Here is a 15,374-nt window from a genome sequence, read left to right on the forward strand (position 1 = left end):
GAGCCTCCATTTCCACTGAGTCATTTCCAGTAACAACCATATCATCAACATAAACAATAAGAGCAGTAAGTTTGCCTAACTTTTGTTTTATAAACAAAGTATGATCAGAATTACTTTGTTTATATCCAAATGCCTTCATGCTCTTTGTAAACCGTCCAAACCAAGCTCGTGGTGACTGTTTTAACCCGTACAATGCCTTCTTTAATTTGCATACTTTTCCTACTTCAGAATTCGTGACTCCAGGTGGTAACTCCATGTATACTTCTTCTTCTAAGTCTCCATTGAGAAATGCATTCTTCACGTCAAACTGTTGTAATGGCCAACCTTGATTGGCTGGAAGAGAAATGAGTACACGAATAGTGTTTATCTTTGCCACCGGGGCGAAGGTCTCCTCATAATCCACACCATACGTCTGGGTATACCCTTTGGCAACAAGTCTGGCTTTGTACCTGTCAACACTTCCATCTGGATTCGTCTTTACTGTAAAGATCCAACGACACCCAACAATACGATATCCGTGGGGTTTATCAACAAGTTCCCAAGTGGAATTCTTCTGTAATGCATTCATCTCTTCATTCATAGCTTTCTTCCATCGTGGATCTGATAATGCTTCCTGCAAATTACTAGGAATAGATACAGAGGATAATTGATTCATGGTGCATGTAAATGACTTAGACAACCTATTGGTGGACACATAATCAGAAATTGGGTATTTGGCTTTAGAATTAATATCTGGTTCATAAGTAAATTTTGGAATACCTTTAGTAGATCTTTCTGAACGTCTAGGTTGAACATCATTAACAGTGATAGGATCAAGTAATACCTGAGGTTCGACATTCGGAGGCATGTCTTCGGTAGATGGTGTTAGAAAGTTGGAGTCACAGGCAACTTCTACTACTTCAGCTTGATCTCCCCCTGTTGTCTGATCCTCTCCATTCTCATTAAATTCATCTTCACTACCTTGATCCCCCCTATAATCTGCTCTGTTTCACTCCCCTTTCCATCATCACCTAGATTACTAGGCCTATTGAAATTACTTGTCAAATCCTCTAGTTCCTGAAATATATCCCCAATAATGGGGAACTTTCCTTCACTATCATTTTGTTTCTCCCCCTGAAGGGAAGATCCCATAAAATATACATCTAATTCTCGAAACGAAACGTGTAATGAGATATATACTTTCCCCTCCTCAGGGTCATAACAACGATAACCCTTTTGAAAATCAGCATATCCAAGAAACACACACTTTCGAGCACAATGATCTAATTTTCCTCGTTGATGTTTAGGTATATGAACAAAGACAACACACCCAAAAACACGTGGTTCTAGGTTTGGCATTGCAGGGATGGTGATAAGGTCATGGAGTTTTTTGAAAGGGGTCTGAAATTCAATGACCCTAGATGGTGTGCGGTTTATCACATAGGCAGCAGATTTTAACGCCTCTCCCCAATAATTTAATGGCATATTCATTCCGAAAAGAGACGCACGAACAACTTCTAACAGTTGTCTATTCATTCGTTCAGCTAACCCATTTTGTTGTGGGGTATAAGCGTTAGAAGTTTGATGTCGAATGCCATTATTTATCAGGAACTTCGCCATGTCATTACTAGTAAATTCTCCTCCGTTATCAGATTGATACACTTGTATCCTCCTTTGGAATTGGGTCAAAACCATCTGAAAAAATACTTTAAATACTTCAAAGACTTCACTTTTATGAGTGAGTAGCAATACCCACGTCATACGAGTACACTCATCGATAAAAGTCACAAAGTAACGAGCTCCAGACAAAGTAGGAATACGTGCAGGACCCCATACATCAGAGTGAATAATACTAAAAGGTTCTGAACTTTTATTGAAACTTGGAGAATATGTAATACGGTGACTTTTAGCAAGTTCACAAATATCACACTTAAATTCTGAAACACTACACTTCGAAAATAACGATGAATTTAATTTCTGAAGATATCCGAAGGAGAGATGACCCAATCGCCGATGCCATAACCAAACATTAGCTTTTGCTTCTTCAATTCCTCCAACTTTATTCACCTGATGAATCCTCTGCTCTCCACTACTAGACAGGTCCAAATAGTAGAGATTGCCCTTTCTAACACCACAACCAAGAACCTGCCGCGTCACTATGTCCTGAAAAATACAGAATTGAGGCCAAAACGTCACAGTACATGCAAGTGCAGCAGTGATCCTACTGACTGATAGGATATTATACTCTAGCACGGGAACAATGAGGACAGAGTTTAATGTCAGATTTTCAGATATGTCAGTGGAACCTTCCCCAATTACAGGAGAGGAACCACCATTAGCTGTGTATATAGAGGTTTGGGTTGAAGGTATAATGGATGATAATATGCTAGTGTCATTTACCATGTGATCCGATGCACCAGTATCAATTAACCAAGTATTATTCAAAGAATTTACAGATAAAACACTACCTTCAATTTTCATACCTGACTGGGCAACATTCACTGATGGAGGAATTATAGCATAATCCTTCTTCGCAGATATGTTTTTCCTAGGTCGTTTTGTAAAATCCCACCATTCCGGATACCCAATGACTTCATAACACTTCTGTTTTGTGTGCCCCTTCTCTCCACAGTGGGTACACTCAAGATCAAGGCGTAAGGGTCTAGCCTCTTTGTGAGAATTCCAGGAACCTTGAGGTTGTCCCTTTTGATAGTTGACTGCCATAACTGAAGACTCAGTTACAAGTGTTTGGGTTCCCATCACCTGTTTGTGAACTGACACCCTTCGTACTGTCTGATAAGACTGTTCCAAAGTAAGTGGAGGGTCTTTTCGAAGAATCTTACCACGCACCTGATCATACATACTATCTAATCCAGAAAGGAACATGTGAACTCTAAGACGTCCTACATATTGTTGTAAGATGGCGATAGACTCAGCACTTTTTCCTTTCACATTGTTGCGTTGGTCAATTTCTTGAAAAATTGCTGCTAATTCATCATAATAGGTCGCAATAGATCGACCAGCTTGTTTTGTTGAGAAACACTTCCTATGTAACTCAAAGATTTGAGTTTCATCAGATGTGTCTGTATACATAGCTTCAAGAGAGTCCCAAACTTCTTTCGCAGTTTCCAAACAAACATACCTGTTCATTAGTGTTGTGGACATTGAGTCACACAACCATCCCTTCACCTTATCATTCTCCGAGTACCAATTTTCATATTCTTCACTTCCTTCTGCAGGTTTCGCTTTAGTGCCACTAATATACCCCCACATCTTCCGACCATTAATACGCATCTTCATGACCTTTGACCAAAGGGTGTAATTATTCTCATTCAGGGTATTACCTAATGGAAAGGGTGCATCTATGTGGTTATGAACAACGTGAGGGTTTGATAGTACCATTGTTGCATCATCATTGGAACCCATTGAGCTTTCAATTTCAAGATTCGCAACGGAATTCAATTCAATTCAATTCGAAATAACCAGGTTCAATTACCGAACCTGCTCTGATACCAAGTAGAAACTAATACAAATTAATAATAGATTGAGATAAACTCTTTTCTTTTAATAATTCTTGTGTATACAATAGGAGATGTTCTTCCCCTTATATAATTACAATAGTTACATATATAGAATATATTATATAACGTATTTAGTATATCCCATATATCATATATTCAATATATATCCCATATTAAGAGAATATATTCTATATTATGTATATATGCTATATTGAGAGAATATATCCTATATTCAACAATATCCCATATATCATATATATCAATATATTCAATATATATCCCATATTGAGAGAATATATTCTATATTATGTATATATGATATATTGAGAGAATATATCCTATATTCAACACATACTATTTTCGTATTAAAAAACCTAATTAATTAAATCTAAAGAAAACAGAGATTTAAAAAAGAGGAAATACAATGGCAGCATAAAACTGATAAAAAAGGAGAAACATGAGCGAAAGAAGTTAAAATTGTCGGGCAAACAATTGTTTTCGGAAAGCAAAATGTTTATTTAATGGCGGCTAGCTACCGACGTATGGACATTTTAAAATTTGAAAGAAATTATCTTCTTGTAGGACTATGAATAGACAACCAAACAAGTTTGCTCAGACTTATAAATCTTTATGTTGTTGAAGTTCTTATACATTAGTAAATTCATCGTCAATGATAACCATTATATCCAATTTTCCTTAACCCCATCATTCACCTACTTTTGATTATGTTTGCCTAAATGGTTAAACAAAACAAAATAGGTTTGGTTAACCAAATTTCAAAATTTCATCACTTTTCCGACCTATAGCCTAAATGCCTCAAAGCTGTGAGGCATGGTTTTGTTAGGGATCTATGAGACCAAGATCAAGTAGAAAGAAGCTTTGCTTTCATATTAAAGATTGAGTTGGATGGAACAAACACAATGAGTTTAGAAAACTCAGATGTTATTATCTTGGTTACTAAATTACGTTACGTTAAGTTTGTTGTCACCAAATTCCAAACCAACTGACAATGAATTAATGAAGTAAACCTAGACATTACATTATTCATTACTGGATCACCATTTTCCCATGTATGGCTATTCTCACGTAAAACATATAATATGAACTCTTTAACAACCCCAACGTATCTTCCTATTGGCCCTTGTGCCGCTAAGGATTTGAAGGTGTAGTACTATATTTTAGGGAGATTTTACAGGGGCCCCATTAAAAGGGCCCCTCTTTTAAAAGCGCCCCCAATCTTCTGTTTTCGCTAGAAGGACCCTTCCAGAAAAAGGCACTTTGTCTTTCTCTAGTTTAACCTAACAGTAAAGTTAACGCCGTTTAGGTCAAAATTATTCAAACCAAGAAAAATCCCTTCACCGATCAAAAGGCCCACCCCTCTTTCATCTTCCTCATAACCTCTGTAAAATCTATCACCTCTATCACTACCGTCATTTTCATCTTCATCTCTCCCTCATTCTCTTACGTTCTCTTTCTTGTTCTCTCTTTTCATCTTTATCTCTTCCTCTTTCATCTTTCCTCATAGCCCCAGGTTTAGTTTTTTTTTTTCGATTTTTTGAAACTATTAAATGCTTAAATCTACTGGTTAGCAACACAAGGAAGAAGATTTGCAGACCTTATTTGGAAGCATTTCGTCTGGAAGCGGGTGAAAATCAAGAAAGGAAGAAACCCCCAAGTTAGATTTCCGGTCGCACCAGACTGAAAAGCTATTGGTGGCAAATACCGAGCCGTAAATGTGGCATAATTCGAGTAGAGCCGACCAAAGATTGGGCCAGTAACCAGTAGCTGCTGGACCAATTTTTTATGAGCTCGAGCCGAATTATGTAACATTTTACAGTGAGCTCGGGCCAAATTATGCAACATTTAACGGTGGGCTCCATCCGTAAATATTGCATAATTCGGCCTGATCCCACTGAAAATTGGATTAGTAGCACCAATAGCTTTGTTTCATCTTCTTCTTCAGTTTATCTTCTCTCTCTCTGTAAAATCTATCACCTCTGTCACTACCGCTATTTTCATCTTCATCTCTACCTCATTCTCTCGTTCTCTTTCCCTCTCCCTCTTTTCATCTTCATCCCTTCCTCCCTCATCTCTCATCTTATCAAACCCTAGGTTTAGTTTTTTGAAAGATCACCAAAGTGGAAGAAGAATGTTAAAGGATTTGAATTTTGAAGGGATTTAGGATTGAGTTATGTAGATTGTTAATGAGGGTGATATACACCCTTAAAGTGGGTTTTTTTAAGTCAATTAATTCATGGAGAGGCCTTTTAACAAAAATGGGAGAGCCCTATAGAACTTCCCTATTGACATTTGTGAAGTCTGAGCGACTACCAACTTCCTTGAATTTCTCCATTAAGGGAACTCTTCTTCCCCTCTAATCGTATCCTTGTCCATACATATTTTTATTTGGGTTATTTCCCAAATAATCCTCAACTTTGTGATCGGTTTCCTGCCTAGCCCTCTACTTTATCAAAAATACTCAGATAACCCCTTTCTCTCTATAACACCGTTAACCAGTCATCATTTCTCTCTCATCCATCTCATCACCTCTCTCTGCCACCTAACCTTCTCGCCACCTCATCGTCTTCACCGGCGAAGGTCGCCGACTGACCAATTTTTCGGCCGGCAACCTTTAAACATAAAAAAAATTAAAGGGGGTCATCTGAGTATTTTTGATAAAATAAGAGACTAGACAAGAAACAGTTCACAAAGTTGGGGCTATTTGGAAAATAACACTTTTTATTTCAATCTTTATTCACTCGCATGATTATAGAAAAAACCGTCCCCCACGCACACGGTCTATACCCTAGTGTGTGTGTGTGTGTATATATACATATATATATATATATATAGAGAGAGAGAGAGAGAGGGAGAGAGAGAGAGAGAGATTACCGTCCTAGGCTCCTAGCAAAAGGGGTGTTCAAGACTTTAAGTAGCTCTTCGAAAAATTTCCTGGGGAAATTACTATAGAAAAAAGGTTAGTTTTCTCCGAAAGGAAACACTATAAATGAAAGTAAGTCTCTAACAATAACATTATATACATACTTGTTACAATGAGCCATTCAGAAGGGTTTACAAGGAGTGAAATATGAATTACATCATTTGTCTGGACAAAGAGGGGAGTTTATTTATATATGGTCAATCTCATGTTCAAGACTGACCCCAATAGAGTTAGAACAATAGAAATACCAAACCCTTTCACAGAAATTTGCAACACAGATTGAAGACGAGAAACCAGCAACTCATTTTACAAACGAAATATGATACCGCAAAACTTGCATAATTACATGACAACAAAATCAGGTGTTGATTGCAGACACAAATAAAAATATAAAACAAAGCAATAAGATTTAAGCTAGTGTGATATATAATCATTTATGTGATATATAATCATTTATGTGATTCTAAACGTAAGAATTATCTACGCGTTCAAGCATTACGATATGTAAAAATAACAAAAGCACATTTAGGCAAGGAAATCACAGGATCACTGAGGGTTGAGGCCATACACAAAATTTTCCACAATGAATTAACTTTTGTCGCATGTGGCAATACTTGTATGTTGTTCAGTATGTTATTTTCAGCCATCTTAGTAATCTTTTGATGTTATCTTCGTCCTAGCAAAAAAAAACCTCATTTTCGATGACAGGGATGACCTATTTTAACTTTCCGCCCTCTTTTCTATCACTAAATCGGTAAACAGATGAAGAAAAGTTTGTAAAATCTAATTATAAGCAGCTATCTTCAAAAGTTTTTATTAAGATATAATACCATTGTCCAGTGGAAGATCTAGCAGACGATCACCAGTGGGTAGATTTTAACGCCAACTCAACTCTTTAACCTAGCAAATAAAAACTAGCCAAACATATGCACCCTCCGAAGGGCAAATGCACCTCCTGCAGTTAAAATAGTTTTCAACAAGAATTTATATTTTCAGTAAGTTTTAGTTCAATAACGTGCTACTTTCTGTCCTCAATAGTCAGCTTCAAGATCTTGACATAAACTCGGTAGAAAACAGTCATTCCGATCTTAATAATTAAATTGCGAGCACAAGTAATCCCTTTCTGAGAAAATTTCAGGCTCTTATTGTTAATATATCTAAGGGAGGCAAAATTGAAGAAAATCTAATATCTAATTTGAGCTCAAAGATCTTGACAAAAACTCAGTAGAGAACAGTCATTCCGATCTTAATAATTAAATCGCGAGCATAAGTGATCCCTTCCTGAGAAAATTTCAGGCTCTTTCTGTTAATATATCCACTGCAATAAGGGAGGCATAATTGAAGAAAACCTGGACTTTTTCTGTTAATATATCCACAACAATAAGGGAGATAGACTAGTGTTTCTAACCTCTTCTGAACAAACTTCATGCACATTCATCCTAACTTGGAGGGTATAACCACTCCATTTAACTCCAGAGCAAGCAGAATTCATTCATTTCAATTTTGATCCGTCTTTTGACAAGGTGGAAATTTCAGGACATGTAAATCAAAACTTTCAACTTCTATTTCGTCTTTTGACAACCCCACAAAGTGACAATCCCGTTTTGAGGTCAACGCAAGTACCCCAGTTGCGTTGCTGATCTTATACATTCACAATTTTAAAAACAAAACCACCCCATCGAAATGCACCCATCGAAGTTTGTACTGAAAAGATTATCATGGTTGATTTCCAGCCTGTGTGGAATCAGAGAAGCAAATCATGTTCACACCTTCATGGGTACTCTTCGGAATACAGAAATACAGGATTATGTTGTCTTTGCTTCTTTGGCGGAATCTCACCTTTCATATATTAATCAAAGACCGGCAAATCGAGTCTGTTACAGAGTGAAAAACTAGAATCTTGCTATACATTCAGGGAAAACCCAAGAAAGTGGGCATCATTAAGATAAAAAAGTCAATAAGAAAAACAGGAATTAACATATATACTTGGTTAATGCTGGCAGACATAATATATGTGTGTATGTATGTATTTATGTATGTATCGTGACTTAGTCGGTTCTAATTACAGCTGGAAAGCATTTACAAAAGCGACAGTTGCAAAATGCAAACAATATTGAACTCCAATACTTTCTTCATGTTGAAAAACACATGTATATAAATACAAATATGTATATCCCCGACTTGGTTCAATTTTGAGATAGAGCTTTCAGATTCTGATTATAACTGAAATTCATCTACAAAAGAACAGTCGCAACATGCAAACTGGCAAAATTGTTTACTATATCAGAATGATAAGAGCAATAGCTGCAAAATGCAAACAAGATTGAACTCGTATAGTTTATTCGTGCTAGATAGTATAAGTATGCGTAAATCAGAAAGATAAGACATAAGAGCAATAGCTGCAAAACGCAAACTGGATTGAACTCGTATAGTTTGTTAATACTAGCAAGTATATGTATGTACATATCGCCACCTGGGTTCAGTTCCGAGATAATGCTCTCAGGTTCTAATTAGACCTGAAAATCATTTAATAACTTGTGTTCATGCTCGCAAGATAATTTATATAAGCAACTCGGAATTGCAAGTAATAGAGTCCCATCATTTCCTTGTTACGGTCTGGTACTTTAGCACATTATAATATACCACAATGTAAGGGAATATGATAGGGCCACCATCTATCACGATTTGTTCCCTCTTGTTTTTTTTTTCTTTCCACACTCTATTATGCATTCATTGTGAGGGTAAGGGAAGTGAACTATACAACCCCATCTCGAGTGTAGTCAAGCAAGTCACTTTGCTATGCTAACTAGAACAACACATGGACTAATATGTATTAATGGCTTAATTGCGAATTCAGGAGAGTGGGCATCATTTTTTTACAAATTATGTTGTCAGCTGAATAAGAGCAACAGTCGAAAAATACAAAACGGGATTGAACTCAAATACTTGGTTAATCCTTGTATTTATATGTAATTAACTATGTATCGTCGGCTTGGGTTCAGTTTAGAGCTAGTGCTATCGGGTTCTAATTAGAGCTGAAAAAACATCTATAAAAAATAACAACTGCAGAATGACCACTAGTATCAATATTTACGATATCAGATCAATAAGAGCAAATATGGAAATGTAACTTGAATGAACATGAATACTTTGCACATACTAGCAAGCATATGTATGTATATATCATCGACTTTGGCTCAGTTTTGATATACGTTTTTGGGTTCTAAAAGAGTTGAAAAACATCAATAAAAGCAATAGTTGCAAAATACAAACTTCTATTATTTATTATTTACTAAATCAGATTGATAAGAGCAATAACTGAAAAACGCAAACTAGATTGAACTCGAATACTTTGTTCATGCTAGTAAGCATATGTAGTGTGTTGGTTGATCTTATGCATTGTTAATTTTGTACTGAAAAGTAACCACACCATCAAAATGCACACGTCAAAGTTTGTACTAAAAAGACAATATTACCCTGTTTGATTATCAACCCTGCTGCAGGGCCAATAAAGGCTAGAAGTCAAGAGAAGTTAATCATGTCCATACCTGCAAGGGTGCTCTTCTTAACACAAGAGAAAAGTTCTCTTTGCCAAAATCTCACATTCGATAGATTAATCAAAGACCGCCATGAATGGAGTATGTTTGAGTGAAAAATTTGCGTCAAACGAGAATCTTGTTTTACATTTAAGGGCAAAACCAGGAAAATGTGCACCATTATCTATGATATCAAATCAATTCAATTAAAGCAAAAGTTGCAAAATGCAAATGGATTTAACTCAAATACTTGGTTAATGCTATGCATGTAATGTAAATATGTGTATGTATGTATCGCTGACTTGGGTTCAGTTTGAAGATAATGCTCTCAGGTATTAATAAGAGCTGAAAAGAAAGAGTTGTAAACTGCAAATTGACATCACTATTTACTATATCAGATCAACAAGAGCAACAACTGCAAAATGCAAATAATATTTTTCTTTACTATATCAGATTGATACGAGCAACAAATGCAAACTAGATTGAACTCGAATACTTAGTTCATACAGGTAAGCATTTGTATGTATATATTCCCAACTTGGGTTAAGTCTGGAGAGTGGAGATAGTGTTCTTTTGGGTTCTAGTTAGAGCTAAAAAGCATCTATAAAAGCAACAACTGCAATACGCAAATGACATCATTATTTACTATATCAGATTGATACGAAGAACAACGGAAAAATGCAAAATGAATTGAATTGAAATACTCGATTCACGCTAGCAAACATATGTATGTATATATCACCGACGTGGGTTTAGTTTTGAGATAGTGCCTTCGAGTTTTAATTAGAGCTAAGAAACATCTACTGACTTTTGTTCATTCTCGCAATTAAAGTTGTAAACTAGAGATTGCAATTAATCCAGCCCCATCACTTCCCTTTAAAGACCATTACAATCTGGTACTTGAGCAGATTATTATGTACCATGTAATGGAAGACGAAAGGACCATTATACTTCTCGATTTGTTCCACCGTGTGTTTTCTTTTTTGCTTTCAACACTCTATTATGTATTCATACTAGCAAGCATATGTATATATATATATATATATATATATATATCGTCGACTTGAGTTCAGTCGTGTTTTAGGGTTGTAATTAGAGCTAAAAAGATCTATAAAAGCCTGCCACAGTTGCAAAATGAAAATGGCTTCATTATTTACTATATCAGATCAATAAGAGTAACAGGTGCATGCAAAAGGCAAACTTCAAAAACTTTGTTCATGCAAGCAAGCAGATGTATGTATCGCCAACTTGGGTTAAGTTTTAAGGTTTTGCTTTTGGTTTCTAATTAGAGCTGAAAAATGTTTGATGACTTCAGATCATGCTATCGTGTAAATTTAATATAACCAACTCAGGATTGCAAGTAATCCTGCCACTTCCTTATTGCAGTCCGGTACACTTGAGCAAATTATAATGTACTGCCATGTAAGGAAATATGAGTTTTTGTTTGCTTTCAATACTATATTATGTATCTATGCCCTCGTTATGAGTTACAGTCCCATCACTTCCCATTTAAGACCGTTACAGCAGTCTGATACTTGAGCAAATTATGGTGTACCATGTAAGGGAATAAGGAAGGATAACTATCCTTCTCGATTTGCCAGGAAATTGAAGTATAGAATCCCATCTCGAGAATAGACAAGCAAGAATAATTTCAGTGTCATATCGACTACTATGTATTAAATAATGCCTTCCATTGTAAGTTTCAGTAAAATTATAAATTTTGAATCTTTCCCGAATCCCAACAGGACATAATAATAGGATAATAACAAACCAATGGCAACAAAAGATTATATCCATGAAGAAGGTCAGAGGACCAAGAAAACGTAACAAGATTACAAGAATATAATGGAAGACGAGAAGACATGAAAACTTTAAAAATTTAAACTGTGAAAATCATCCTCAAGAAGAACCAAGACTTATGTATGAACAAGCAAGTTTTATATATGAACAAACCAACAGTTATGTATGAACATAACATTATAGAATTCCATCTTGTGTATAGAGATGCAGGAACAGTTACAGTGTCACTGTGCTATGCAAATTTGAACACCCTATTGACTATTATGTATTAATACCTTCATTTCGAGTTTCAAGAAAGTGGGCATCATTATTTACGACATCAGATTAATAGTAACAATCGTTGCAAGATGCAAACCGGATTGGACTCGAATACTTGGTTAATTCTTGCAAGTAAGTATTTATATCTAATTCTGTATGCATCTCCGACTTAGTTTCAGTTTTGACACAATGCTTTCAAGTACTAATTAGAGCTAAGAAACATCTACTGACTTTTAAGACAGTTACATTTTGGTACTCAAGCAAATAATGATGTACCATGTAAGGGAAGAAAGGGCCATTATCCTTTACTTTGTTCCATTTTGTGTTTTCTTTTTTGCTTTCCTCACTCTATTATGTATTCATACTAGCAAGCATATCTATATCGTCGACTTGGGCTCGGTCGTGTCTTAGTGTTCTAAGTAGAGCTAAAGAGCATCTATAAAAGCAACAGTTGTAAAATGGCATCATTAATTACTATATCAGGTCGATGAGAGTAACAACTGCAAAATGCAAACTTGGAATACTTTGTTCATGCTAGCAAGCATATGTATGTATCGCCGACTTGGGTTCAAATCTGAGATAGAACTTTCGGTTCTAAAAGTTTCATCTAATAACTTTCGTTTAAGCTATCAAGTAAATTTATAAAACGAACTCAAGATTGCGAGTAATCCTTCCTGTCACTTCCTTGTTACATGTTGGTACTTAAGCAAATTATGATGTACCACCATGTAAGGAAATAAGCAAGAATATTATCCTTCTCAATTTGTTCCATCTTGTGTATTTGTTTGATTTCCACACTATTATGTATTCATCCCCGCATTATGAGTTACAGTCTCACCACTTCCCTTTTAAGACCGTTACAGTCTGGTACTTGAGAAAATTATGATGTACCAAGGAAATATGAAAAGACCACCATCCTTCTCGAATTATTCCATCTTGTGTTCTCTTTTTTTTTTTTTGCTTTTCCGACTTTATTATGTATCCAAACTAGCAAGCATATGTCTGTATATACCGCCGACTTGGGTTCAGTCATGTTTTCATGTTGCCTTTTGTTCATGCTCGCATAAATTTATATTACCAACTAGAGATTGCAATAAATCCAGTCCTATCACTTCCCTTCCAAAACCGTCATAGTCTGGTACTTGAGTAAATTATGATGTACCATGTAAGGGAATATGAAAGGACCAGTATCCTTCTCGATTTGTACCATCTCGTGTTTTCTTTTCTTGCTTTTCCCACTTTATTATGTATTCATACTAACAAGCATATGTATATATATATATACATATATATATCGCTGACTTTGGTTCGGTCATGTATTACCAACTAGAGATCACAATAAATCTAGTCCCATCACTTCCCTTTCAAAACCGTCACAGTCTGGTACTCGAGTAAAATATGATGTACCACGTAAGTGAATATGAAAGGACCAGTATCCCTCTTGATTTGTTCCATCTCGTGTTTTCTTTACTTGTTTTTCTCATTTTATTATGTATTTATACTAGCAAGCATATGTATGTTTATATTGTCGACTTGGGTTCAGTCGTGTATTACCAACTAGATATCGAAATAAATCTAGTCCCATCACTTCCCTTTCAAGACCGTTGCAGTCTGGTACTTGAGAAAATTATGATGTACCATGTAAGGGAATAGAAAGGACCACTATCCTTCTCGATTTGTTCCATCTTGTGTTTTCTATTTTTTCTTTGCTTTCCACACTCTATTATGTACTCGTACTAGCAAGCATATGTATGTATATATAGCTAACTTGGGTTTAGTCGTGTGTTAGTGTTCTAATTAGAGCTAAAAAGCATTTATAAAAGCAACAGTTGGAAAACGCAAATGACATCATTATTATATATCAGTTTGACAAGAGTAACAGCTACAAAATGCAAATTTCGAATAATTTGTTCATGCTAGCAAGCATATGTAGGTATTGCCGACTGGGGTCAGTTTTGAGATATTGCTTTTGGGTTATAATTAGAGTTGAAAAGCATCTAATGAATTTTGCTCATGCTATCAAGTAAATTTACATAACCAACTCAGGATTGCGAGTATTCCCATCAATTCCTTGTCAGGGAAATACGACAGGACCACTATCTTACTCGATTTGTTCCATCTCGTGTGGTTGTTTGCTTCGAACACTCTATTATGAGTGTTAGGAAATTGAATTACAGAATCAAATATCGAGTATAGACAAGCAAAAACAATTTCAATGTCATATAGACTACTATGTATTAATCAATGCCTTCTATTGTGACTTTCAGTAAAATCATAGATTTGGGATCTTTCCCATTAGGGCACACTAATTGAGATAATAACAAACCAGTGGCAACAAAGACATATATCCACTAAGAAGGTCAGAGATCATAACTGTGGAAATGCAACAAGAACATGATGGAAGACAAGAGGACATGAAAACTTTAGAAAAATTTCGTCATCCTCAAGAACAACCAAGATCTATATATGAATAAGCAAGTTTTATATATGAACAAATCAAGATTTATGTATGAGCGTACAAAATTTATATGAATATACAAATAAAGAAAGTTTCATGGATCTTACCTGTCCGATAATCTCCATCAGAACTTGAAGAGTAGGAGGAAAAGCAACATAATGATAAATTCTCCTTAATAGAAGTATTCGTACAATCAAACCCTAGAAAACGTGAACCGAAATTTCATCGGACGAAAACAAAGAAGAGGAGAAGATGAAGTAAAATTAGATGAACTGATTGATGTCTATGGGTACGTAGTAACCCTAGATAATGACATTGAAGATTGCAAGTGTCTAAAACCCTAGAATGATACCCCAGGTCAGGCAGATCGATCGAATATCTTCTTGTGTAGTGTTTCCCCACTGCCTGATTCCCTATCCTATCCCACGCGCCAAACAAAACGCGCCTTCTTTTTTTTTTGCAAAACAAAACGCGTCTTTTTCATGCCAGCCTGGCTTACAACGGTATAATCTTGTTTTTTGAATTAAGATGTCTTCTCATTCAGTTCAACAAAAAAAAAAAAAAAAGATGTCTTCTCATTCTAAAACATGGTTGTCTAAATAGTTGATATTGTTGACATAAATTTCAAGATTAGTACGACTTGACTAGTATGGTTGCCAAGAGGTTAATATTGTTAACATAAACTTCAATATCACAGTTTTAAATATAAAGGTGACACGTTTGTCTTGACCGTTTCTTATTCAACGGTGTGTCGCTATAACGCAAGATTTGGACAGTAGGCTATCATTTCAAGGTGGAACGCTCAACCAACCTCTCACTTGTCAAAATCGAGAGAAGAAATAACGTGAGATGACATCAAATAAGGGGAGGAGCCAGAATTT

At 35.7% G+C, this 15,374-nt stretch overlaps 1 protein-coding gene across 7 annotated transcripts; it reads right to left on the reverse strand.

Moving 5' to 3' along the window:
- Positions 1-1,822: 1,822 nt before the first annotated feature.
- LOC147552438 (uncharacterized) lies at positions 1,823-14,985 on the reverse strand. Of its 7 annotated transcripts, XM_086666239.1 has the most exons (5): positions 14,601-14,985; positions 7,272-8,315; positions 6,393-6,464; positions 2,448-3,485; positions 1,823-2,142 (listed from the first exon to the last, which is right to left on the reverse strand). In XM_086666239.1, exons 4-5 carry the CDS (start codon positions 3,403-3,405, stop codon positions 2,105-2,107), a joined length of 996 nt encoding a protein of 331 aa, XP_086522365.1. In that variant the 5' UTR covers positions 3,406-3,485; positions 6,393-6,464; positions 7,272-8,315; positions 14,601-14,985; the 3' UTR covers positions 1,823-2,104. The 7 variants fall into 7 exon arrangements, 6 of the variants coding, with proteins under 6 accessions (XP_086522365.1, XP_086522366.1, XP_086522370.1 ...); XM_086666240.1 differs by lacking the exon at positions 7,272-8,315 and having other exon boundaries at positions 2,448-3,480; positions 14,601-14,929; XM_086666244.1 differs by lacking the exon at positions 7,272-8,315 and having other exon boundaries at positions 2,463-3,485; positions 14,601-14,918.
- Positions 14,986-15,374: the final 389 nt, after the last annotated feature.

Source organism: Eschscholzia californica, unplaced genomic scaffold (assembly GCF_041429995.1).
Source record: "Eschscholzia californica isolate CP2 unplaced genomic scaffold, dmEscCali1.0.p SCAF_3, whole genome shotgun sequence".
NCBI lineage: Eukaryota > Viridiplantae > Streptophyta > Magnoliopsida > Ranunculales > Papaveraceae > Eschscholzia > Eschscholzia californica.